The sequence below is a fragment of the Salvia miltiorrhiza genome, chromosome 7 (genome assembly GCF_028751815.1).
Source record: "Salvia miltiorrhiza cultivar Shanhuang (shh) chromosome 7, IMPLAD_Smil_shh, whole genome shotgun sequence".
NCBI lineage: Eukaryota > Viridiplantae > Streptophyta > Magnoliopsida > Lamiales > Lamiaceae > Salvia > Salvia miltiorrhiza.
Genome location: NC_080393.1, coordinates 57,642,202 through 57,670,088, shown reverse-complemented (window position 1 = coordinate 57,670,088; position 27,887 = coordinate 57,642,202). Strand labels below are relative to the sequence as shown.

The 27,887-nt window shown below is 39.0% G+C and overlaps 3 protein-coding genes across 3 annotated transcripts; 2 read left to right on the top strand and 1 right to left on the bottom strand.

Moving 5' to 3' along the window:
* Window positions 1–1,404: 1,404 nt before the first annotated feature.
* Window positions 1,405–3,012, bottom strand: LOC130994488 (putative late blight resistance protein homolog R1A-10). The gene has a single exon (XM_057919531.1). The coding sequence runs from the start codon at window positions 3,010–3,012 to the stop codon at window positions 1,405–1,407; it is 1,608 nt and encodes a 535-aa protein (XP_057775514.1).
* A 3,867-nt stretch (window positions 3,013–6,879) lies between these two features.
* LOC130995101 (uncharacterized) lies at window positions 6,880–7,952 on the top strand. The gene is made up of 2 exons (XM_057920251.1): window positions 6,880–7,718; window positions 7,790–7,952. The coding sequence occupies exons 1-2, from the start codon at window positions 7,471–7,473 to the stop codon at window positions 7,896–7,898; spliced, it is 357 nt and encodes a 118-aa protein (XP_057776234.1). The 5' UTR covers window positions 6,880–7,470; the 3' UTR covers window positions 7,899–7,952.
* Window positions 7,953–23,483: 15,531 nt separating this feature from the next.
* LOC130995100 (deoxyhypusine synthase-like) lies at window positions 23,484–24,415 on the top strand. Its single transcript, XM_057920249.1, has 3 exons — window positions 23,484–23,732; window positions 23,806–24,040; window positions 24,153–24,415. The coding sequence occupies exons 1-3, from the start codon at window positions 23,660–23,662 to the stop codon at window positions 24,235–24,237; spliced, it is 393 nt and encodes a 130-aa protein (XP_057776232.1). The 5' UTR covers window positions 23,484–23,659; the 3' UTR covers window positions 24,238–24,415.
* Window positions 24,416–27,887: the final 3,472 nt, after the last annotated feature.

Below are 27,887 nucleotides of genomic sequence, written 5' to 3'. Positions count from 1 at the left end.
GTTTCTTTTATAAAAAAAAGCGCTAATAGAAACCGGTATTTTATTACCGGTTTCTTTGTTGTGGTGTCGTAGTTATATTACGAAACCGATTTTACTTAAACTCTATCAAACCGGTTAAAAACCGATTTTATAGCCTATTTTCAATTTATTTTACTGTAAGATATTAAAAATAAAAAAAGGTAAAGTTATGAATTAGATTTAAGCCCTAGAGCCAACCTATCATTCCCAGCCACCTCCATCTTCTTTCCAATCCTCTCCCCGACCTCCCTGCGCCACCCTACTCCGGGCGACTCAACAGCTTCCCTATGCCGCCTCCATATCTTTTCCCCTGCCATTTTATCGGCCGACGCAACATCTCGTGCCTCTCTCATGTGGTGTTGCTTCTCAATGTTTCAGCCCCCAACTCTCGAACCCTAGGTGGTCGCCGCTGCTCCTATCTCCTTCGGTCACCCCATGGCGCCTCGGAGCCGCTCCGCCGTTGACTCCATCGCTCCGCCGCCTGACTCTCAGTGAGATCCACCCAGCCATTTTACTCGATTGAGAAGCCCGAGGCGCGAGCTCCCCTTTCTCCAAGCCGCCTCAAGTCTGCGATTTCTCTGCGATTTCAATCCGAGGTACTGGTTTTTGGTGTCTTCACCAATGTATCTCTGTCTCTCTCTCTTGTTCTTCTCATGTGGTATTGCTTCTCAATGTTTCAGCCCCCAACTCTCGAACCCTAGGTGGTCACCGCTGCTCCTATCTCCTTCGGTCACCCCATGGCGCCTCGGAGCTGCTCCGCCGTTGACTCCATCGCTCCGCCGCCTGACTCTCAGTGAGATCCACCCAGCCATTTTACTCGATTGAGAAGCCCGAGGCGCGAGCTCCCCTTTCTCCAAGCCGCCTCAAGTCTGCGATTTCAATCCGAGGTACTGGTTTTTGGTGTCTTCACCAATGTATCTCTGTCTCTCTCTCTTGTTCTTCTCATGTGGTGTTGCTTCTCAATGTATCTTTTCCCAGAATTCTTCCCAGAATTCTTCTCAATGTATCTCACCAAAAGATATCTTTTTATATCTATTCCCAGAATTCTTCTTGCTTTACCCAAGTCTTTCATGTCAAACTCAGTACTAAGTGCTCTCTTAATTTCATTCACATCAGACATGAACTTACTTGCTATCAACATATCATCAACATACAGCAGTAAATATACCAAATTTCCACCCTTAGTTCTCTTAAGATACACACATATGTCATGTAGTGATCTCTTAAATCCAATGCTCATCATGAACTCATCGAATCTCTTGTTCCATTGCCTTGGACTCTGTTTTAAACCATATAAAGATTTCTGCAGCAAGCAAACTTGTGACTCCTTTCCTTTCACAACAAATCCTTCTGGCTGACACATGTATATGACTGAAGGAGTCTTTTCTAGTCATTTTTAAAAACAACCCGACGACGTTCCTTATCTATGACTGAAGGAGTCTTTTCTATGATATGATAAAACCTCTCCTTTTCAACTTCTTTCAAGCACACGTCCCTCAACAAATCATGAATCTTACAAAACTTTACATTTCCACTAAACCCCAACTCATCAACTAAAATCAGATTTCTATCTACCAACTCCTTCAAGTACTCTTCTGCTATTGTTTCCCAACATTTTCCACTCGCGGGTTTTAAAAATCCTTCAGAAACCCATAGCTTCTTCAGCATTGAGGCACGAATTGAACGATCTTCCTCAAAAACACCCATATACAGAAAACATGGTTTCAAATAGTTGGGCAGATAGGTATAGCTCATTCGCAATATTTTCAAGCAAAATTCATCATTATTCGTAATAACAATTGAATTCAAATTTTGCTCTATACGCGCCCAATATTCTCTAGTGCGCTCAGATTTTGCCAAAAGACCTCCAATTGTAGCAATTGATAAAGGAAGCCCTTTACAATTTGCTACAATATTCTTTCCAATTTTCTTCAACTCGGGTGGAAAGCTTTCTCCCCCAAACACAGTCTTACAGAACAAATCCCAACTACTACGCTTATCTAGAAATTTCATACCAACGCCATAAGACTCACCCAACTGGGAAGTCAAGTTTGACAGCCTAGTTGTTATAACTATTCGACTCCCATTATTGCAATCAGGAAAGGAAGACCTCATCTTGTCCCACACCTCTATACTCCAAATATCATCCATAATTATGAGATACCTCCAACCCCATAAATACTGGTATAGTCTTAATCCCAATTCGCCCTCACTCAAATCACTACTCGAATGCCCACTTGCTTGGAAAAGAACTTCTCTAAGTGTTTCTTTCAAATTATAAGTTTGAGAAATCGTAGTCCAAGCACAAATATCAAAATGCTCTTTAACAAGCGCATGCTGAAATACATGTCGGGCAAGAGTGGTCTTACCAGTGCCGCCCATCCCCATAATTGGGATGATTTGGCGACTGAGTTGGCCTCCACTGAGCTTATCCAGCACTTCAAGTAACACCTCGACGAAACCCACCATCTTGCTTTCCTTCACAGAGGAAGAGGACGTTGAGGAGACAACATGACTTGAGGAGACCTTTGTCTGCAGTTGAGCTGCGGCTGCAATCTCCATGGCTTCCTTCTTGATCAAATTCATTTCTTCTATCACTTGCTGTAGATCGTGATAGAACTCCTCAGATGCATTTACACCAAGCTCGAATTCATTTCTATCAATAGTTGTGCATTTGCACCGAGCTCGAAACAAGTTGATAAAACTGGACATCTTCCCACGAATTCTGGATTGGTTATGAATTTGAAGCACAATTTGGGATTCGATGACATCCTCAGCTGCATAAACTGCATCAGCAATGCGACGCTCCAATGGATCCGCTTCATGGTCATCCACAACCGGGGAAATATAAGCATCAAGAAAATCCTGCAAGAAGGTAACATTTTGAGTGAGAGATTCAACTTGCTGTTTGTGGATAGAAATTGGAGGGGAAGGATGTTTTTCAATCCGATCTATGATATGCATAAGAGAAACCAGAGCTCCATAAGCCGCCATGATTAATTCTTTCAATATTGTATATGTTTATGGGAAGTGTGAATGAAAAGAAGGCAACCAATCTGGTATATATTATGATTCCACAATTGAGATATTGAACAAGTCATGTGCAACATTATTGAAATCAATAAAATAAGTCAACTGGAAAAAAAATTATAGAGGTAATTAAGTCAACTGGAAAAAAATTATAGAGGTAATTATAGAGGTAATTAAGTCAACTGGAGAAAATTAATTGAGATTTGAAACTTTTTATAGCAGATATAGTCCCCAACCACTCTGGCAATATATAAGGCCATAAGGGCATGATAAGCTTCTACTTAATTTATTATAATTAAAAAATTTCCATTTAATTTTGAATTAATATCAAATTGGAACTTACCTTTTTAATATAAATAGGGACATAATAGGCAAATCAAATTTTGTAAAACAAGGCTCTTTTATAATAGGTATAGATTTTGTCTTCTTCATTAATTAAAATACACTAGCATCTGCATCCCGCCACTACAAGAAACTGGGCGATTAGCGACGGAATTTTCCGTCGCTAATCCCCAATTTTCCGTCGCTATTTTCAATCAACGACGGAAGGCCGACGGAGGCCGTCTGTCGCCGTAAAACCGGTCGCTAAACCGAATACCGACGGAAATAACAACGGCGCGACCGTCGGCGGAAAAACGACGACGAAGGCTTTGTCAGTCAATAGCGACGGAAATAGCGACGGAATTTCCGTCGCTATTTAGCGACGGACTGAAATTCCGTCGTTATTTTTTTTTCCGAAAAATAATAAAAAAATAATTTTTTTTTTAATATCAATCTAGCTTTATTCTCCACAATTATTTTGGTATTTCTAATGTATTTTGAACTTAATTGCATACGTTAAGACGAACTTCCCAGTGGGTCACCCATCTTAGTTGTGCTCTAATTCAAGCACGCTTAACCTTGAAGTTCTTTTCGAGTGGTCACCAGTACAGAACACGCGTATTGTTGATATAACTATCACCTATTAATTCATTTAAACTATATTTTAATATACAATATTATTTATTCATGACCTTAGAATATGCTGAAGTCATATCTAAGACTTGTGGTGCCGACGAAAGAATGACGCTAAATATACGATCGAATTTAAAATAAAAAAATATTAATATTATAGTTAGTTAAAAAATATATATATTATTGTTGAAAATAACAATAAATTTAAAATATTCTCAATAATTTAAAAATAAGAATAAATTAGAATATTAATTAAAAAAAATTAATAATATTTTTTAAAAAATAAAAATAACAAAAAAAATTAAAAATTAAAAAAAAATTATATTTAGCGACGGAATATTTCCGTCGCTAATAATTCCGTCGCTCTTTCTGTCGATAAATTTAAAAAAATGATAAAAAAATAAATGAAAAATAATGAATAATATTTAACGACGGATTATTTTCCGTCGCTAATAATTCCGTCGCTATTTCCGTCGGTAAATTAAAAAAATGATAAAAAAATAAATGAAAAATAATGAATAATATTTAACGACGGATTATTTCATTTAATGAAGTTATCTTTTTAATAGTTTATTATAATTTTTCTTATTTTTGAAAGATGTATTTCATTTATTTTGAAGCTTATAATTTCAGTTATGGGCTAAAAAAATATACTCCCTCCGTCCCCAAAATAAGTTCCTCTTTGGGGACGGCACGGGTTTTAAGGAAAATGACAAAGTGTATTGATAGTGAAAAAAAATATGTTATAATTAGTATTGAGAGTGGTGAAAAGGTGAAAAGTGTTATAATTAGTATTGGGAGTGGTGAAAAAGTGAAAAGTAAGAATAAATAAAGTATTATTAGTGGTGGGGTAGTTGTCCAAAAATAAAAAGAAAGAAAGAGGAACTTATTTGGGGGACGTCCCAAAATGGAAAAAGATGAACTTATTTCAGGGACGGAGGGAGTAGAAGATAGGAGGATTAGTTTAGAGTTTGGTCTCCAAGCTTTGGGGCCTTGGGCTCAGCTTTGGGAACTTTACTTAATGTATGGGTCGGCCCAGATAGACTCCATTCAGCTTCTTATTCTTCATTTTAGGGTCACAATTTTTGTGTTAAAATAAAATTTATCAACATTTTATAAGATATTGAAGCTTATAAATTAAGCATGTTTTGAAGTGTTTGAAAATAAATATTTACAAAAAGAAAAAAAAAATGATCTAGTTTGTTTAATTTGCTCTCGCAAAATATTATACTACTCTGTTAGTAGCTTTAAGAACTTTATAAAAAATTGTTAAGGATCGACTAGGTTTTTCTTTTTTAAATGTAATGTTAGGGTGACAAGTGGTGTATACCTTATATTTTAATATAGTGCATATTATTATTTATTATAGTTTTAATTCTCTGGATATTACTCTATGTATCAACAATAACCTTATGAATTATTTTCTATAAATTAAAGACTTAAAGAAAATATTTTCATACCGTGCATGTTACGGTTATAATACTAGTTTGCAGAAGAAGAAGAAAAACAAGCAAGCTGCCTATTTGACCAAACATTGACCTATTGACTAGACTTTTGATTCTTTAATCACATCATCATTTCTGACCAAGTCCTAAAAAAGCTGTAGATTTAAATGGTTTCATATTTCTTTTTCTGAATTACAAGATGTATCTAATAATCAAATAAGCAACTAGCACGCAGATGAGACATTTACATCACACAAAATTATGAAAATAACCGCACATAGGTGAAACTACTACTCACACAAAATGAGAAAACTACCTGCACACGCAGGCGGAATTGAACCCAAGACCTCTCACAAACGTAACATCAAATTTAGGCCTCGTAAGTGACCGAACTTTTTTATTTGACCGAATTTATTTTTCATGTAGTACAATTTTAGATTTTGCGTAGATGAGACATTTACATCACACAAAATTATGAAAATAACCGCACATAGGTGAAACTACTACTCACACAAAATGAGAAAACTACCTGCACACGCAGGCGGAATTGAACCCAAGACCTCTCACAAACGTAACATCAAATTTAGGCCTCGTAAGTGACCGAACTTTTTTATTTGACCGAATTTATTTTTCATGTAGTGCAATTTTAGATTTTGCGTAAGACCCTAAATTAATCCAAGAGTCTCATAACGTGTTGTTGCATTAAATTACCAATTTAAATCTAGCAATTGACGTTGTTGACCAAGACCAAAAGTCTTTATAAAGAAATAGTCTCTTATTTATATTATGATTTATTTATTTAGTTCATTATGCCATGATCGTCTCTATAATGGTCTCATAAATTCGAAACATTTATTTATATCACCTTGTAACACAAAAATATGCATGCATGAGATGTTTTACGTGTTTATATCTTGAAACAAATCCATCGCTAATTATATGTTTACAAATTTATTGGTATATCATTATATTTAAATTAAAATATTGTCTTATTTTACGAATATCACTCAACAATCCCCCATTTAAGGAATCCAAAATCACTCGAAAACTTCATAATGACTTAATTGATGATCTTGATCAACCAAATAATTATCTAATATTTGTAAGGCTAAAAAGCACTACTACAAAAGTTTACATACATAACAGTGCATAGATAACGGTTTTTTTCAAAAACCGTTATGTATGAGCGCACTTTTAGGAATAGATAACGGTTTTGGAAAAATCCGTTATCTATGTAGTGTTGTCTATATGCATAGATAACGGTTTGAACAAATGCGTTATGTTTTTGCGTTATCTATTAGTTGCATACATAACGGTATTACAAAACCGTTGTGCTACCGTTATCTATGACCATCTTTTATAACGGTTTATTCATAACGTTAAAGAACCGTTATGTATAAGAGTCATTTACAACGGTTTTTGAACCGTTATGTATGAGCGTCTATAAAAATTGTTATGTATAATTTTTTTATTAATTTTTTAAAAATTATATTATATTATATTATATTAAAAATAACAAATAAATTGTTTATCCTAAAATTTGAATTTATTCCTAGATATAGATTTTAAAAAATAAAAAAATCATAACATTTTTTTTGTTTTATCATTAAGTAACACTTATATAAAATCTAAATTAGAAATCTAAATACCAAAAATTGAATATTAAAAGTGAAAAAAGAGAAAAAAGAAAAAAGAAAAAAAAGGAATAGATTTTATTTAGAAAATTTAGAAATTAACCCCAAAACTACCAGCCCTAGTTCGTCCTCCCTCCCTGTCTCCTCCCTGTCTCTCGACTCTCTCTCTCTCCCCTCTCGACTCCGCCGCCGGCGCCGCTGCCCCACGCCGGCCCGTCGCCGCCCACCCTCGCTGCTGCCCCGCGCCCTAGTTCTTCTCTGTTCGATTGGTCGAGCCCTAGTTCTTCTCTGTTCGGTACAACGCAGCCGTCGCCATCTCAGGGAGACCGGCGAGCTACGCGACCTAGAGCCCGCCCATCGTTGCTGGTGGTCCGAGGATCGGCGAGCCGATGGTGTTCTACGGCCGGTTCTCTTCTCAACTCCACATAATCGAGGCAGGAAAGGGGGAAAGCCCTAATTCTCCGATTTGCAATCGAGAGCGGATGAGGTTGATAATTCTTCGACCTAAAGCCCTTCTCCTCTCTCTACCTCCTCTCTGTGCCGCCTTTGTCTCCGGCAAGCAGCCGCTAGCCGCCACCTTCTCCAGCCTGGCGTCGCCCCCCATCCCCATCACCTCTCTTTCGCTTCCACCACCACGGTATACTCTCTCTCTCTCTCTCCATTTTCTATATGTATTTCTATCTTTGCGTAATTTTTGAATTTGGGCAGAGCAACCTCCGTCGTCGGCTCAGCGCCCACCACCGCTCCAATCGCACCACCACTGCCCCTGGCCTCTGACTCCGACAACAGTCGCCCTCATTCTTCAGGTAACAACTAAATGAAATTGAAGAGTGCATTAGGTAGCAAATTTTAGGGCATTTTGGACTCGAATTTTAGGGATTTATGGCTTGAATTTTCGCTAGTTTTTTTTTCTTGTTTCAGTTCATCTCATCTTTTTGTTCTTGGTTCTGAATTGAGAATATTGAACACTGCTTTCTGAAAAGAAGTATGTGAATGTTGCTTTGTTTTCTTGTTTCAGTTCATCTCATCAATGAATTGGGTGTTTGTTGTTACTTCTAGTTACTTATTCGAAACTCTTTGCACAGCTAACTGTTTGATAATCAAAAGACAATTATGCTTGTTTCTTTCCCCTTTATTTGACATTGATTGTAAGCTTCATATAGCTGAAAAGTTACTCTTAGGTCCTTACAGTGGGAGCTCTACACCAGGCTGATTCTGATGCTTTGAAGGGAGAGGCATCTGGATAGATGTTGGCTGTGTGCTTGTAGCATCTCTTATAATTTTTGTGTCCTTGTTCTCATTTTGGATGATTTTCAGGACGTATCTGTAACAACCCGCTCTTTTATTATATTTAAATCCAGTAATATGATATTATTATTTCATCTTTCAGTAAATCAAGCCCAGTAATTATTTATGATTTAAATTCAGCTTATGACCTTGGATTATATTCAATTAAGCAGGATTATTATTTTATTACCAAGTCAGTAGCTTCGCGTAAATAAAACCGCGATGAGAATTATTGAGTAAGCCAATAATTATTTCAGATTCATAACTGACTTAGCGAAGTCATGTTATTTATTAATCACAATAGAATTATTTTTCTATTTTTATTATTATTTCTTGAGTCGTGAATTTATTCCGGTTTATGAAGAATTAAATCTACGGATTTAATTTAGAATTTATTCTAGCTAAGAAAGGAAGCAGATATCGAGTAGTTTCATAAACACGCGATATTAACAAAACCCGGTAGTTGGATTTTATTTAAAAAAAAATGCAATACAATATTACAGATATAGAAATTCCAAGACAAGAATTATTGCTTCTGTTTATACTTCACTTTACAAACCCCTATTTTTCTATCTATCTACCAACACTTAAAAAAAAAAAGAAATAGTGTATGTGTGTGAAGAAAATCTGCAGCTATCCCTTAAGCATGCTCAAGCATGCTCAGCCATCTATTATGGACATTTTTTTGACTCCAGCTCCACGCCTATGTAATATTCTTTGTTGACTCCAGCTCCAGCAGCATTTTTTGCAAAATTTTCACACCCGAACACCTTCATTTGGTTTCAGATTTCAGCAGCTATTAATCTTCATTTCATTCCCATTCCACACTGCACTGCTCTTCATTCGGTGCTCTGCCAAGTATCCTCAAGCCATTCCAGTAACACCTTAACACTTGAAGAAGTGAGAGAGAGATCGTTTATTCATTACTCTGCCAAACTGCCAGATTATCTCAGTTCATTCAACAACCAACACAAACATTCAAGGTATTGATTCTATCTCAAATATCCATTCCAGTAAAGCATTCATACCAAAGCATGATCAGTTTCACAACGATAGAAAACCATTGTAGGCATAATGAACTTAGCAAAGTTACACTCTTTATATTGCAAACACCAATAACTCTTATGCAAAGCAAGAACAGGCTGCACTCTTTCACCACTAGGAAAATAAGAATACAGAAAACCAAGTTTTCATTCCAAAATCAAGTCTTTATACAAAGTTGAGTTTTCTGAAAATTAATTCTAATATACGAACCTACCGAGTGATAAAATGAGAGGGAAGATACGGTGGAAAGTCGAAGCCCTGCTGTCCATGGCGACGGTGGCACCAGGAGAGGCGGCTGCCGAATTCTTGCTGCCAACGGCAGCGGCTGACGGCGGCGCTCCTCCAGCGAGCTGTTGGCCGTCGATCGCAGGCCAGCCAGCGGCGACTCCGGGCGAACAGCAACAGCTCCAGGCGGCGACAGCGGACTCCGGGCGAGCAGCAGCAGTTCCAGACGGCTGACTCGGCGGCGTTAGGCGACGCGACGCTCGCCGGAATCCAGTTGCAGCGGCGTGGATTCTTCGGCTGGATACAGATCGAGAGAGAACCGAAGGGAGCGTTTGATTTAGGAGAGATTAGAGCAAGATTGAGGTTAGAGAGAGAGATCGAGATGAAATTGAGAGTTAGGGATAGAGAGAGAGGGAGAACAAGGGGTGGCCGTGGCGTTGAACGGCGGCGGCGGATCTGCCGTGGAGGAGAGGCGGAGGAGATGACAGCGGCGGCGTGGTTGCGCTGCTGCGCCTGGTTCCAGCGGCCGAGGGAGCGAGAGAGATAGAGGAGAAGGGAGGGGAGGAGGCGACGGCGAGGCGGCGCGCCGGAGGCGGCGCCGCCCTCAGCCGAACAGAGAGGGAAAGGCGAGAGAGAGAGTGAGAAAGAAGAGATGGGGCGCAGCTTGAATGTGTGTGTTTGAGTGTATTTAGTGTGTGTGTATATTTAGGTTAGGATTTGGGCCGGGTATGGGCCGATTTTTTTAAATGTTGGGCCCCCTCTTGGGCCGATTTAATTAAATTGTATGGGCCGATTTAATTAAATTCTTGGGCCGATTTAATTAAATTGTTTGGGCCGAGACTTGGGCCGATTTTAATAAGTGTTTGGGCCCTTATTTAATTAACAGATGGGCTTCGATTTAAATGTTTGGGCTCGGCCCTTTACAAATAAAATCTGATGAGCTTCTTTTAATTAAAGGATTTGGGCCTATTTTAATTTAATTGTTTGGGCCTTATTCAAAGAAAAACATGATAGACTTAATTTATCTAATTAATTTGGGCTTATATCTATTTAAATTATTTGAGCTCTTAATTATTAATTTAAATTGAGCTTGATTAATTTAATTATATATTGACCTTTAAATTAATTATTTAAATGGAGTTCTTTATTTCAAGTATTTATAAATGGTTTATAAAATAAAATATTTTGAGTTAAACTCTCATTTAAATTAATTCTTTTCAAATGACTTATTAATATGGATTATTTGAAAATGATTAAATGATTTTAAATATAAGAAAGCATGATCTATGATGATATAATTTATCTATGTAATATTATAGGATTTGTTTTTAGATGACGAAATATTTGACTTGATGACATAAAAAGAACGAGTTATGATTAATGCGCATGTTGATGTTCGAATAAATAGTTTCGAACCTAAATGATAGTTATGTGATAATGTTTTGAGTTTAAGGTTTTGAAGAGATAAGATTAATAATCCGACCTCATAAGACGAGCTTTAATTCCTTAAATAGGATTAGCATCTCATAATTTAATTAAAGGAATATGAGTCATGCATAATCATTTCACGCATCCTCATTTATTGAGATTTTTCGAGAATTAGAATCTTATTTTATTTTCTCGAATTAAAGGTCAAGCACCAGAGTTAGAGCTAAACCGTGAGTCTGCTATTCAGGTGGGCTTTCTATGTATAAACTAAAATTATATATTAGAATTGTTAAGACTTTATGCTTATGAATTTAAATGATATTGTCAATGCCTAAATGCTTTATGTTTTATTATTAATTGCCTATCTGATGTTAATCGAATTCGGATTCTGGATGGGACCGCAAATCCCTTCGGAATTAGTGTACACCTTGTGATCGTGAGTCATCTAGCGGGTTGGCCGATCATAGTGTCCGTAGAGGGAGGCCTCCCTCTCGGCACGAGTTACTGATATGGTGATTAATGATATAAAATACCTGCGCGGGTTATTGATGAAAGAAATGATATTATGTTTGGTAAATACGAGTCTTTAAAGGAAACCCTCGTATCTTACTACTGTTGAAAGGCTTGACAATAAAATATTATGCATGTATGTAAATTTCGGCAAGTGTCCACTAAGTACTTTTGTACTTAGCCCTGCATGTATTTTTAAATGTGCAGGTTGAGCTGTGATCGAGGATGTAGTGTGCAAGCGGAACTTTTGTCAATTTAGGACGAGAACCTCAGAGTGGAGTATATGTCTTCATACATATACTCAAGTTATTGTTATTCCGCTGCGAACACTGATTATGTTAAGATATTATGTCAAACAATATGTATTATTTAATAATGTACTAAAACTATTGAGTACCCCGTTTTGGGATAATATTATGTACGGTCCCCTTGTGGCCTTCATTGATATCTAGATATTTCGATTGATTTCCTTATACAAGTCGAGTCATCAAGAAACCGAATATGCCCCTTTCTTACTCCCGCTCCTAAATTCCCTCCCTTAGTCGCGGTTTCCCCGAATTTGCTATCCTTAGCAAGTGCGGTCGTGACAGAATGGTATCAGAGCATTTCTTTTGCTCTGAGTACTACTCATTCCTTCTAAGTTGAGTCTAGATTAAGTAAGTAAATACACTTTGAACTAGTTGACAAAAGCTTAGCACTACATCTCGTCACGCTCAACGGAGGTTATGGTAAGTACTTTCAAGTTTTAATTAAGTTAATTTCTTGAAATGTATGAAGCATGAATAAGTATGACTATGGTATGAATCACAAGAACTTAGAACTGTTAAGTTATATATGCTCACTCTCACGACGGAACATAGAAGAGAACTTAGGGAGATGCCTTAACTTTTTCTTCATGTTACGATGACATCGACAATGACGGTCGAAATAGAGAAAGAAGAATCACACGAAGGGTCGCATGATGAAACCACGAGCATGAAGATTGAGCAGCATAACGAACGCCAATAGTACGTTGATGGCATGGGCATAGCTTAAATATTCGAGTGTTTTTCTACGATGAGATCTCGAATTAGCTTGGCCTTTTGAACTTATTTTGTTGAAACTTTTAGTGCTCGTTGCTAGATTTAAGAAAATATCAGCATCACATAACAAGCCCTAAGTTCGGTAAACAACGACACTAGAACTATATGATAGTCGAATTGGTAATCTGTGATTAAGTATTAAGAACCTGTATGGCTTGTGTAAATGCTAGATTTAGATGATGAGGAGTTTTTGCACGTTATGGTTATTGAACCGAACTTGTTTTCCGATTTTAGATATTTAGAACCTTATCGCCTTAAGTTACTTGTCGTGCGCTACTTTTGACGATAGAACTTCCTTTGTTAGATGGCGAGGACTGTTTTCACCCGACGACGACCACTGCCCCCATGGGCTAGTCCAGAGGAGGTCGAGCAGTCCTACCGCACCTATGCTCCATGTCACGGGGATAACCTCGGACAGTTCCTCGCAGGTTTTCACAGACACTGGGTCGAGGCGAGTGCACATGGAGTATCAGGTTATGACGGTATCCAGAGGTTGATCTTACTGTTACCTTCCGAGTGGCAGGGATGGGCTAGGCAAATCTCTGCCCACTACATCTTTCGCCGAGAAGATTACCACGACCTCGTGGGAGACTTCCCTAGCTTTATTGCGGAGCTTCAGATCTGTTTCACCTTGTGGGGCCGCGCCCCTCTAGGGCCCTACATCCTTCCGGGAGACTACGTACAAGTGGGGACGCCTTTGCCAGCGGAGACACCCGCTACTGCCCCTGAGTCTCCGATGGTCTTGCCACGAGATTCTACACCACGTGCCTCAGTTCTAGGGCGCCGTGGTAGGCACGATGACGAGACAGGCCCTTCTCGTCCACGGGCTCGTAGGGATTTTCCATCGCCTCCTGACTCAGCGATCCGAGCTACTGCTACTCCACCACCACTGATACCTACGATAGACGCAAGGTTTGAGGCTTACATGGCAGATGTCGACAGGGTCATGGCCAACATGAGGGAGTTTCTAGATAGGGGCAAATACCCTATGCAGGAGGATGGCGATACAGCACAGTATGGTACGATGAGGATTACTCGTCCTGAACCCGTGCCACCTCCAGCTCCAACCGAGCCTCGTGCCACGGCCAGGATCAGCACCAGAGACGATCCGATCCGTGAGATTGTGGACGATATCTTCCGCTCAGCCCAGATCATGCGGGAGACAGACGAGGGCCAGGGAGAAACTCCGTTGCCCAGCTGGGAGCCGGGCGAGGATGAGGAGGAGGACCCCGAGGAGGATGAGGAGGAGGACCCCGAGGAGGATGAGGAGGAGGACCCCGAGGAGGATCCAGAAGAGGACCCCCTGGCGTCACCGAGGAGCAGTCGTACCGCGACTCAGAGTTCACAGATTTGATAGTTTTAGCTTGTGGATGTACTCCGGAAACGATGATTCGTTCCAATGACTATGTTTTTATTTATGTTGTTTCTAGCTAGCATTAGTACGGAAATGTTGGTCTCTAGGACATTCCGCGAATAAAAACCCTTTTGTGATTGCTTAACTAGTAAGCCGATACATCATAGGGAGTACTAGATAGACTTTACTTACATTTTGGGTTGACGATGTAAAAGCCCTCGATGAGGCAATATTCCATGAGATAAAAATGACCCTAGCATGGGTTTTCTGCGACGATCTCGTATATGTTTTATGTTTCTCTACGGGTTCTTATTCTTCACGAGTCAGTTAAGAATGTAGTAACTTTGAATAATGCGACTTGTACATGCAACGGTTCCTGTTAATATCTTAGTTTTGGAGTTATGATAAGTTAAATTTGACAAACAGTTCTTTATTAATTGCCTTAGAGATTCCTGTATAGAATGTATTAAAAAGGGTGTTTGTAATTTGCAGAATGCCGCCTAAACGAGGTCGCCCCCCTAGGAGAAACGTTAACAATGATGGAAATCGCGATGAAATACCTGAAGGGCGGCGAAACGACAGGGAACCTACCCCACCCCCTCCACCCCCTGCTAGAAGGACTGAAGAACTGTTTCTTCGACAGAATCCGCCCACATTTACTGGGACAGGCGACCCAGCCGAGGCCGAAGCTTGGATACGCGCCTTGGAGCGTATCTTCACTTTCCTACACTGCACAGAAGAGGAGCGACTCTCGTGTATGTCTTTCCAACTAGCCGGATCGGCTGACTTTTGGTGGGAAGCCCGCCGAAAGACTCTGACTCCCGAACAATGGGCAGCATACACTTGGGAAGACTTTAAGACGGGATTATATGATAAGTATATTCCCAAGAGCTACAGAAAGAAGAAGGAGGCTGAGTTTTATAGCCTGAAACAAGGGAAGAAGACGGTGACAGAGTATGACAGAGAGTTCTGCGATCTATCGCGTTATGCTCCGCAACAGGTGGATACTGATGAGAAAATGGCGGAGAAATTTTGTGCCGGTCTGAGGCACGAGATTCGGATGACTCTAGCTAGTCATGGTGGACTCTCATACACTGAGTCTTTGAACAGGGCACTGGACATCGAAGCTGCGATGCCAGTAGAAAGGTTGGCTCCGCCACAGACCTCAGCGCCAGCCAACCCACCTGCACGCCCTCAGAACTTTAAAGGGAAGCGCAACTGGAACGACCATAGAGGAAATGAAAACCAGACTAACAAGAGGCCATGGCAAGGAAATGCGCCGTTGGGACAATATCAGCAACAAGGACAAGGGAAGCAACAGGGTCCTGCCCCGGCTGGAGGCAGCCAAAGACAAAATGAAGTTCCCCTTTGTCCAAAATGCCACAAACCACATCGTGGTGTCTGTAAGGCTGGAACTGACAGTTGCTACACGTGTGGCCAGAAGGGCCACTACTCCTCACAATGCCCCAACAAACAGCAGGGCGCGGCAATCAGGGCCACTTATGCCCAGCCCCTGCAAGCAGTTCAAGGGCAACACCAGCCCCGCCAACAACAGCCATACCAGCAAGCAATACCAATACCAGCCCCGCCAACAACAGTCATACCAGCAGCAATACCAACACAAGCACCAACAGCGCCAACAGCAACAGAGGCGGCAGCAACCATTGCCGCAGCAGGCGAGAGCCTTTGCTCTCACCCAGAACCAGCCCGAGAAAAACCAAGGAAACCTGGCAGGTATGGGCAAGCTTAAAGGTTTTTCCATAATGATTCTGTTCGATACTGGTGCCTCGCATTCTTTTATATCTGCCCCTTGCGTAGATACCGTAGAAATCGAATCAGAACGAGCTAAGTGTGCCTTAAGAATCACTACACCCTCAGGAGAAAGATCTACCACCACACATGTTTGCTCGAACGTAGAATTTGAAATAGGAGAACTTAAGATGGTAGCGAACAATCTTAATATTCTGCTCATGTGGGACGTAGATATGATCTTAGGAATGGACTGGCTAGCTCAGAATCACGCCACCATCCTTTGTAGTGAACGAAAAATTTCTCTTCGACCACCTGGAAAGGAACCGACGGAATTTCACGGCATCGGTATGAAGAAAAGAGTACCAGTGATATCCGCATTACAAGCCAGAAAAGAGATGATGAAGAAAGGAAGCACAGCTTATCTCGTCTACCTAAACGGGGAAGCTAGTGAAGACAAGAGGGTGGAAGATGTGGCAATAGTACGAGACTTTCCAGAAGTTTTTCCTGAAATATTGCCGGGACTACCTCCAGACAGGCAACTAGATTTCACCATTGATCTAGAACCTGGATCTGCCCCAGTATCAAAGGCACCGTACAGGATGGCCCCAAAGGAACTACAAGAATTAAAGGTGCAACTACAGGAACTCTTGGACTTGGGTTTCATCAGACCCAGTGTCTCGCCTTGGGGAGCGCCTGTACTCTTTGTCAAGAAGAAAGATGGAACCATGAGAATGTGCATTGATTATCGAGAGTTGAACAAACTGACGCTTAAAAACAAATACCCTCTTCCAAGGATAGATGATTTGTTCGATCAACTCAAAGGAGCCAGTGTATTCTCAAAAATAGATTTAAGGTCTGGGTATCATCAACTGAAGATCAGACCAGAGGATATATCTAAGACCGCTTTCCGCACAAGATATGGTCACTATGAATTCATTGTCATGCCATTTGGTCTAACCAATGCACCGGCAGTATTCATGGACCTCATGAATCGAGTTTTCCATCCATACTTAGACAAATTTGTCTTAGTGTTTATAGATGATATCCTCATCTATTCTAAGAATGACCAAGAGCATGAAAATCATTTAAGAATCATCCTGGAGACATTAAAGACGGAGAAGTTGTTCGCCAAATTCAGCAAGTGCGAATTTTGGTTGAAAGAAGTAATGTTTCTAGGGCACATCGTATCAGCAGATGGAATCAAGGTGGACCCTGCCAAGGTGCAAGCAGTGCGCGAGTGGAAATCACCAACCACACCTAATGAAATCCGAAGTTTCTTAGGTTTGGCAGGATACTACCGGAGATTCATCGAAGGATTCTCTAAAATAGCGAGACCAATGACGCAATTACTTCGCAAAGGAATCAAGTATAAGTGGAACGAAGAGTGTGAAGCCAGCTTCCAAGAGCTGAAGAAGAAATTGACAACTGCACCAGTGCTAGCAGTTCCAGCAGCCGATAAAGAATACGTGATCTTCACGGACGCGTCCAAAAATGGGCTAGGTTGTGTGTTGATGCAAGAAGGAAAGGTCATTGCCTACGCCTCGCGACAACTAAGGCCACATGAATTGAACTACCCCACTCATGATCTGGAACTGGCAGCAATTGTGCATGCTTTGAAAATTTGGAGACACCATCTATACGGAGTTAGATGTGAAATCTTCACTGATCACAAAAGCCTTAAGTATTTTTTCGAGCAGAAAGATTTGAATATGAGACAGGAGATGGCTCGAACTCGTAAAAGATTACGACTGCGGTATCAACTACCACCCGGGAAAAGCTAATGTAGTAGCTGATGCTTTAAGTCGTAAAACTCAATCCGAGTTAGGACTTCTTCTCACTCAAGAGGACACGCTTGTAAGGGATTTTGACAAATTGAAGATAGAAGTGGTTCAGCCACCGGCAACGACAAGAGCAATTATTGCAACTCTAGTAGCCGTCCCAGACCTCAGAGAAAGGATCGTCAGTGCCCAGAGAGCGGATGAGAGCTTGGAAAAAGTTCATCTCAAGATCCGAACAGGCACGCCAGGAGGCTACCAAGAGGCAAAGGATAACGCAGTTCTTTTTGAAGGAAGATTGTGTGTTCCCCATAACGAGGAACTCAGAAACGAGATCATGAGTGAAGCTCATGACACGCCCTATACCGCTCATCCCGGAAGTACCAAAATGTACCAAGATCTAAAACAGAAATTTTGGTGGGACGGGATGAAACGAGATATAGCCTCGTTTGTAGAGCGTTGCCTTGCATGCCAGCAAGTGAAAGCTTTACATCAACGACCATATGGGAAATTACAGCCATTGGAAATCCCAGAATGGAAGTGGGAGCACATAGCGATGGATTTCGTGACGGGTTTACCCAAGACAAATAGGGGCAACACAGCTATTTGGGTAATAGTAGACCGTCTCACAAAGAGCGCTCATTTTATACCGATTCCAATTACCCATGGATCGGAGAAACTAGCCCAACTGTACATTCGTGAGATTGTACGGCTACATGGAATACCAATATCCATTACTTCAGATAGAGATTCAAAATTTACTTCTAGATTTTGGATCAGTTTGCAGAAAGAGTTGGGAACGAGATTAAACTTTAGCACCGCCTTTCACCCTCAAACAGATGGACAATCAGAAAGGACAATTCAGACCCTTGAAGATATGTTGAGGACAGTGGTGCTAGACCGAGGAGGAAGTTGGGAATCAGTGCTGCCGTTAATCGAATTCGCCTACAACAATAGTTACCAGGCAACCATTGATATGGCACCTTATGAGGCGCTGTATGGAAGGAAGTGTAGATCACCACTTTACTGGGATGAGGTGGGTGAAAGAAAAATCCTTGGGCCAGATGCAGTAAGCGAGATGATTGAGACCATCCGCCAGATTAGAGCAAGAATTAAAGAGGCCCAGGACAGACAGAAGTCTTATGCTGATACCCGACGAACTGAACTACAATTTCAGATTGGAGACAAGGTTTTCCTTAAAATATCACCCTCGAAAGGGATCGTTAGATTCGGTGTTAAGGGTAAGTTGAGACCCCGTTTTGTAGGACCTTATGAGATCCTAGAAAGAATAGGTCCCGTAGCGTATAGATTGGCACTGCCACCTAGCTTTGGAAACGTCCACAATGTGTTCCACGTGTCACAGCTGAGACGGTACGTGTTTGACCCCAAACACGTGATTCACCAAGATGAAATGATTCTTAACCCAGACTTGACGTACGAGGAAAAACCTGAAGCCATTTTGGACCGAAAGGTGCAAGAGTTAAGGAATAAATCGATCGCGTCAGTCAAAATACTGTGGAGACACCATGGACCGGAAGAAGCAACGTGGGAACTTGAGGACCAGATGAAAGAAAAATACCCAGAACTTTTCACATAGGTATGCAAATTTCGGGACGAAATTTTTGTTAAGAGGGGTAGTATGTAACAACCCGCTCTTTTATTATATTTAAATCCAGTAATATGATATTATTATTTCATCTTTCAGTAAATCAAGCCCAGTAATTATTTATGATTTAAATTCAGCTTATGACCTTGGATTATATTCAATTAAGCAGGATTATTATTTTATTACCAAGTCAGTAGCTTCGCGTAAATAAAACCGCGATGAGAATTATTGAGTAAGCCAATAATTATTTCAGATTCATAACTGACTTAGCGAAGTCATGTTATTTATTAATCACAATAGAATTATTTTTCTATTTTTATTATTATTTCTTGAGTCGTGAATTTATTCCGGTTTATGAAGAATTAAATCTACGGATTTAATTTAGAATTTATTCTAGCTAAGAAAGGAAGCAGATATCGAGTAGTTTCATAAACACGCGATATTAACAAAACCCGGTAGTTGGATTTTATTTAAAAAAAAAATGCAATACAATATTACAGATATAGAAATTCCAAGACAAGAATTATTGCTTCTGTTTATACTTCACTTTACAAACCCCTATTTTTCTATCTATCTACCAACACTTAAAAAAAAAAAAGAAATAGTGTATGTGTGTGAAGAAAATCTGCAGCTATCCCTTAAGCATGCTCAAGCATGCTCAGCCATCTATTATGGACATTTTTTTGACTCCAGCTCCACGCCTATGTAATATTCTTTGTTGACTCCAGCTCCAGCAGCATTTTTTGCAAAATTTTCACACCCGAACACCTTCATTTGGTTTCAGATTTCAGCAGCTATTAATCTTCATTTCATTCCCATTCCACACTGCACTGCTCTTCATTCGGTGCTCTGCCAAGTATCCTCAAGCCATTCCAGTAACACCTTAACACTTGAAGAAGTGAGAGAGAGATCGTTTATTCATTACTCTGCCAAACTGCCAGATTATCTCAGTTCATTCAACAACCAACACAAACATTCAAGGTATTGATTCTATCTCAAATATCCATTCCAGTAAAGCATTCATACCAAAGCATGATCAGTTTCACAACGATAGAAAACCATTGTAGGCATAATGAACTTAGCAAAGTTACACTCTTTATATTGCAAACACCAATAACTCTTATGCAAAGCAAGAACAGGCTGCACTCTTTCACCACTAGGAAAATAAGAATACAGAAAACCAAGTTTTCATTCCAAAATCAAGTCTTTATACAAAGTTGAGTTTTCTGAAAATTAATTCTAATATACGAACCTACCGAGTGATAAAATGAGAGGGAAGATACGGTGGAAAGTCAAAGCCCTGCTGTCCATGGCGACGGCGGCACCAGGAGAGGCGGCTGCCGAATTCTTGCTGCCAACGGCAGCGGCTGACGGCGGCGCTCCTCCAGCGAGCTGCTGGCCGTCGATCGCAGGCCAGCCAGCGGCGACTCCGGGCGAACAGCAACAGCTCCAGGCGGCGACAGCGGACTCCGGGCGAGCAGCAGCAGTTCCAGACGGCTGACTCGGCGGCGTTAGGCGACGCGACGCTCGCCGGAATCCAGTTGCAGCGGCGTGGATTCTTCGGCTGGATACAGATCGAGAGAGAACCGAAGGGAGCGTTTGATTTAGGAGAGATTAGAGCAAGATTGAGGTTAGAGAGAGAGATCGAGATGAAATTGAGAGTTAGGGATAGAGAGAGAGGGAGAACAAGGGGTGGCCGTGGCGTTGAACGGCGGCGGCGGATCTGCCGTGGAGGAGAGGCGGAGGAGATGACAGCGGCGGCGTGGTTGCGCTGCTGCGCCTGGTTCCAGCGGCCGAGGGAGCGAGAGAGATAGAGGAGAAGGGAGGGGAGGAGGCGACGGCGAGGCGGCGCGCCGGAGGCGGCGCCGCCCTCAGCCGAACAGAGAGGGAAAGGCGAGAGAGAGAGTGAGAAAGAAGAGATGGGGCGCAGCTTGAATGTGTGTGTTTGAGTGTATTTAGTGTGTGTGTATATTTAGGTTAGGATTTGGGCCGGGTATGGGCCGATTTTTTTAAATGTTGGGCCCCCTCTTGGGCCGATTTAATTAAATTGTATGGGCCGATTTAATTAAATTCTTGGGCCGATTTAATTAAATTGTTTGGGCCGAGACTTGGGCCGATTTTAATAAGTGTTTGGGCCCTTATTTAATTAACAGATGGGCTTCGATTTAAATGTTTGGGCTCGGCCCTTTACAAATAAAATCTGATGAGCTTCTTTTAATTAAAGGATTTGGGCCTATTTTAATTTAATTGTTTGGGCCTTATTCAAAGAAAAACATGATAGACTTAATTTATCTAATTAATTTGGGCTTATATCTATTTAAATTATTTGAGCTCTTAATTATTAATTTAAATTGAGCTTGATTAATTTAATTATATATTGACCTTTAAATTAATTATTTAAATGGAGTTCTTTATTTCAAGTATTTATAAATGGTTTATAAAATAAAATATTTTGAGTTAAACTCTCATTTAAATTAATTCTTTTCAAATGACTTATTAATATGGATTATTTGAAAATGATTAAATGATTTTAAATATAAGAAAGCATGATCTATGATGATATAATTTATCTATGTAATATTATAGGATTTGTTTTTAGATGACGGAATATTTGACTTGATGACATAAAAAGAACGAGTTATGATTAATGCGCATGTTGATGTTCGAATAAATAGTTTCGAACCTAAATGATAGTTATGTGATAATGTTTTGAGTTTAAGGTTTTGAAGAGATAAGATTAATAATCCGACCTCATAAGACGAGCTTTAATTCCTTAAATAGGATTAGCATCTCATAATTTAATTAAAGGAATATGAGTCATGCATAATCATTTCACGCATCCTCATTTATTGAGATTTTTCGAGAATTAGAATCTTATTTTATTTTCTCGAATTAAAGGTCAAGCACCAGAGTTAGAGCTAAACCGTGAGTCTGCTATTCAGGTGGGCTTTCTATGTATAAACTAAATTATATATTAGAATTGTTAAGACTTTATGCTTATGAATTTAAATGATATTGTCAATGCCTAAATGCTTTATGTTTTATTATTAATTGCCTATCTGATGTTAATCGAATTCGGATTCTGGATGGGACCGCCAAATCCCTTCGGAATTAGTGTACACCTTGTGATCGTGAGTCATTCTAGCGGGTTGGCCGATCATAGTGTCCGTAGAGGGAGGCCTCCCTCTCGGCACGAGTTACTGATATGGTGATTAATGATATAAATACCTGCGCGGGTTATTGATGAAAGAAATGATATTATGTTTGGTAAATACGAGTCTTTAAAGGAAAACCCTCGTATCTTACTACTGTGAAAGGCTTTGACAATAAAATATTATGCATGTATGTAAATTTCGGCAAGTGTCCACTAAGTACTTTTGTACTTAGCCCTGCATGTATTTTTAAATGTGCAGGTTGAGCTGTGATCGAGGATGTAGTGTGCAAGCGGAACTTTTGTCAATTTAGGACGAGAACCTCAGAGTGGAGTATATGTCTTCATACATATACTCAAGTTATTGTTATTCCGCTGCGAACACTGATTATGTTAAGATATTATGTCAAACAATATGTATTATTTAATAATGTACTAAAACTATTGAGTACCCCGTTTTGGGATAATATTATGTACGGTCCCCTTGTGGCCTTCATTGATATCTAGATATTTCGATTGATTTCCTTATACAAGTCGAGTCATCAAGAAACCGAATATGCCCCTTTCTTACTCCCGCTCCTAAATTCCCTCCCTTAGTCGCGGTTCCCCGAATTTGCTATCCTTAGCAAGTGCGGGTCGTGACAGTACCGTGTTTCATACTTATCATTTCTCTCTGAATGTATATTTCTACCTTTATTTGTGTATAAGATAAATTGTTTTTCTATCATCAGACTCTTGTAATCTGTTTCATTGTTATGGATTAAATTGTATGCTTGGTACCATGTTTAGGGCCAATTTGATGATGTCCAGAGGCCACCTACTTTATTAAACAAGGCACCAAAAGAGAGAAAAGAGATGGTAACTATCTCTCTGAATCCTACTTTCTCTGCTCTTGTTAAGTTTTGCTATTAATTAACTTCAAAATATCAGGACGAAAGTAAGAGCAAAAAGGGCCTTGCTGAACTTTATGAGGTGAGTCTTTCGAGTGGAATACAATCTGAATTATATGTGTTTTTTCATTTGTCTGTTTGCAATCTCTGACAGGTCCCGACCTTTTGAATTGGGAGCTTTTTCTGCCCACGCTAAGCAACCTCCTTTCCCCCTTTTTGTGACTTGTGATAGTGTATGTTTTAGGAATTTATCAGAATAACTGAACATAGCTAATTAGGTCCTTTTTTTTTGCCTGTCTGTATTATGGTACTAACATTATTGGTAACTATTAGATTCGGCATATTTGGGGATATTTGTTACAAAAATGGATTGATAAGAGTTTTTTAGCATGTGATTTCTACTTAATGTCTGAATTGTTGGTCCTCATGCACCCTTGCAGAACAATATACCTGTTTTCTGCCCTAGCTTAACAGATGGTTCACTGGGTGACATGTTTGTACTTCTACTCTTTCAAGAATCCTGGTTTAGTAGTTGACATTGTCCAAGGTAGATCACTTCCCATTATATGGCATTCCAGTTTACCTCCCTGGTTGATTAATGTTACTTTGTTGTATTACAGATATTAGGGCAATGAACAGTGAGGCTGTCCATGCCGGCCCAAGGAAAACTGGGATGATAATACTTGGAGGAGGGCTCCCCAAGCATCACATATGCAATGCAAATATGATGCGAAATGGTGCAGATTATGCGTGTTTATTAACACTGCACAGGAGTTTGACGGGAGTGATTCAGGTGCTCGTCCAGATGAAGCTGTGTCCTGGGGCAAAATTCGAGGTTCTGCCAAGACAGTTAAGGTTTGGCTTTTCACATAACTCTATATCGCCGTTCCTTCTTAATTCCGATGTGCATTGTGTTGAAGGTAACTTTGGTGTAGACTCTTTAATTCTCGGTCCTTTGTCGAAGCAGGTTCACTGTGATGCAACCATTGCTTTCCCTCTACTCGTCGCTGAAACGTTTTGCGCAGAGAAAGGGATTTGCTGAAACAAGCTAGGGCCGTATCCCCTAATCCTGCCACATAGATCAAGATATGATTTGACAGTGACTTGATTATAAATTTTCTATATCCTGTTTGATATTTTTTCTTTTCCTGTGATTTTGCTTGGGCTATTGAATAACAATGTTACTGGTGATTTTTCACGAGATTGTCACTTTATATTATAACTAGTTTTTTCACCGGTGCAATATGTTTATGATTTTATCAAATATATTAGCTTTCATAACTTTTGAGTCTCACATTGAAACCTAAAGGCATCTGTAATAGTTTGTGCTAACTTCAATATTAAAATAACTGATAAACTCCATCTCTAATAGTAATTACACCAGTTGTGAAACTAGATTATATCAGCTTTCTCCCTCTTCTCATACTATACTCTCAACAAATAAAGACTTCCACAGCTGAAAATTAAAGGTGACATTGCCAAAGCAATTGATGCTAGGGATGGGGAGCGGGAAGCTCGTGCAAAGCTGCTCGAGTCAGAGGCGATGCTGATGCAAAGCTGCATTAATTATTCTATGCCAGCATATTAGTTCTAACCGTTTTCTGTTTGTAGGTGGCACCTCTGGCCGTGTCCTGATGCAGCTATGCTAGCTCCTGAAGAAGTATTTTCTGGTAAAGGTGACATCAAAGAAGAAACTGAGCTAACAAAGGCAGATAGAAAGAGGAGAAGGGCAAAGAAAAAAAGACAGTTTAAAGGTGAAATATTGATTTGAGTGTTATTATACTGTTTGTTCTCCATCTGTACAAAAAACAATAAGGCAGAGTTTTTCTTTCGTGTGATTAATGCTATTTCAAGCTGTGGATAAAGGAGTATTGTTTTTGTTATTCTTTTGTACTTTTATATCTTGATGGTCAGATTCTTGCTGTGTAAACTAGCCATAAGGAGGAGCATCCTTTCCACATCAATTGCATGCTGGTGGTCTGGATTTTCGTTGTTATATATTAGTGTAGCACTCTCTGCACTATATGTCGTCTCTAATTTTATTTTCCTCTGAATGTTTGAATCAATTACAGCTGAGTCTGTCAAACGGGATGGCAGTAAAGACACAGCTAAGCACATTGAAGAAACCCGAAGATGGTAATTTTGTCATATGCATTTCATTTTGGCTCTTGAGGTTTTGATTGCTAATTCACTAGACCCTTAGTTTTTTTCAGTTTTATGAAGCCTCTGAACTTTTACATTTTGTTTTTTAGCAACATAAACTTTAAAATTCAGGGCAAGAAACTGATTTTGCCTTGGTTTTGCTGTTGCAATTTTGGATCTTGTAAAGGAAATCTAATTGCTGCTTGCTGCTTGAAGTTGCAGGGAACGGGGATTCATGATGTAGTGTGATTCATGATGTAAAGGAAATCTAATTGCCTTTACCGTCTAATGTGATTCATGATGTAGTGTGTGAAACAAAAGTCAACATATTGTTTGTTATCTTTTTCTTGTCCAGTTTTCTTTTATTTCACATATTTTATTTGGATTATTTTTCTATTGGCAGGTTGAGCTTGTGTGTCGGGTTCTCTCCTAAGTTAGTTGCTGCAAATTCATCATAGCAGGTCAACTAGTTCATGAGGACTTGGTGCTAGAACACATAATATGATAGATTTTTTGTTTTAGCTATAAGATAGTTGGTACTTTCAATTTTGAATCGAAATATGCAATGATCATATGTACTTGATACTTGGTTCATTTGGATGCTAATGTATGAATATTTTGGATGATATATAATATTGTTATTGGTGATTTTATCATTTTGTTGTTTTTAAAGTTATTTATTTATTTCTTGAGATAAATAATATAAAAAATCGAGAAGAAAAATATAAATATGTAGTTTGTAGTGAAATACATAACAGTATAAAAAGTACAAAAAAATCGTTATGTATTTCTATCAAAGATAACGGTAAAAACCGTTATAAAACGTACAAAAAACTGTTAACTATGATAGAAAAAAAATAAAAAAATACAAAACATAACGGAAAAATCCTCATACATAACGGAATAAAGCGTTATGTATAAGCATTATAGATAACCGGTTTCATACCGTTATGTATAGAAAAAAAAACTGTTAACTATGATAGGAAAAAAAAACAAAAAAATACAAAACATAACGGAAAAATCCTCATACATAACGGTAAAACCGTTATGTATAATCATTATAGATAACGGTTTCATACCGTTATGTATAGAAAAAAAACTGTTAACTATGATAGGAAAAAAAACAAAAAAAATACAAAACATAACGGAAAAATCCTCATACATAACGGTATAAACCGTTATGTATAATCATTATAGATAACGGTTTCATACCGTTATGTATGAGCGTCTCGTACCGTTATCTATTCTCATACATAACGGTTTAAACCGTTGTCTATGATACGTATCATAGATAACACCACTATACATCGTTTTTTCTAGTAGTGAAGTTTAAATAATGTGTGAAACACGTACGTATAATAATAAAAATTCCAAAGATGGACATTTATAGGCAAAATACTAAGAATTTGAATAGGAAAATGACTCCTCTTAAACTTAGAATAAGACTATGATTTCTTTGTGCTTATCTCGTATCTTTGAGCTTATAAGATGTTTCAAGAGCTTATAAGATGTAATTTTTAAGAGTTTATAAGTTGTCAAAGTGTTTGAATAATTGAGCTTATAGAGAGAGAAAATATATTTTTAGAGAGAGAAAATCGAAGAAAAATAACTTGAATGATATATGATGAAAAAAATAAATTAGTTGAAAAATATTTGTAAAATTAAAGATTGTTGCATATGAGATTATAAAAAATAATTGGGGTAGATGACTTATTTTTTGGGGAGCTTATTTTTTGAGCTTATAAGCTGTTTATGAGCTTATTTTGTCAAACACTTTGAAGGAGCTTATAAGCTAATAACAACTTATAAGCTGTTTTTTGAGCTTATAAGCTCAGCCAAACACTCCTAACCTTATACTAGAACTAATAAAATCTAGCCCACTAATATTCCGCCACTTTTATGGCTTAAAATCTAAATATCATCAATCTTCTAATTTTACACCAAAAATCTCTTCATTTCCATCGGTCTCACTTTTGACTCCAACCACATCAATCTCTTTAATTCCTGTACCAAAAATCATTTAATTGTGTATATTAAATTCGATTAAAACACAAATAATCTAAGAATATGAACTACTATAAATACACACATCAAACATCCTCACACTTGAACCATGTTTGCCCTCAAGTATGAAGTGAAGACTAAACTCAACTCTCAATCATTGTTGTTCAATAATCATCTTAATCCCCTCAAGACTCGACAGAAAGACTCATAAAAAAGGAAATAAAAAGAAGACAGACACGATAAACACGAGACACAAAACAGCCAAGTAAAACCAAACAGTTTTTTTTACAAATAAAATAACATTAATCATGCTTACAACGTATGCTCTTTCTGCTAGTAGTCATCAAACATTCCTTCTACTTAATGTCTAACATCCGATGGAGGACGCGTAAGGGAGTAGGATCAGTAACACCCTGCCGCCGCATTCTTCTCTTCTTCTTGAGGTAAAAATATATCGATATTGGAAACCAGATAAAGATTGCAAACATCGACAATAACTCTGTAATCAACAAAACAATAGTGTCACTCGTTGGTTTCGTTGCCGGAGTATCGCCTC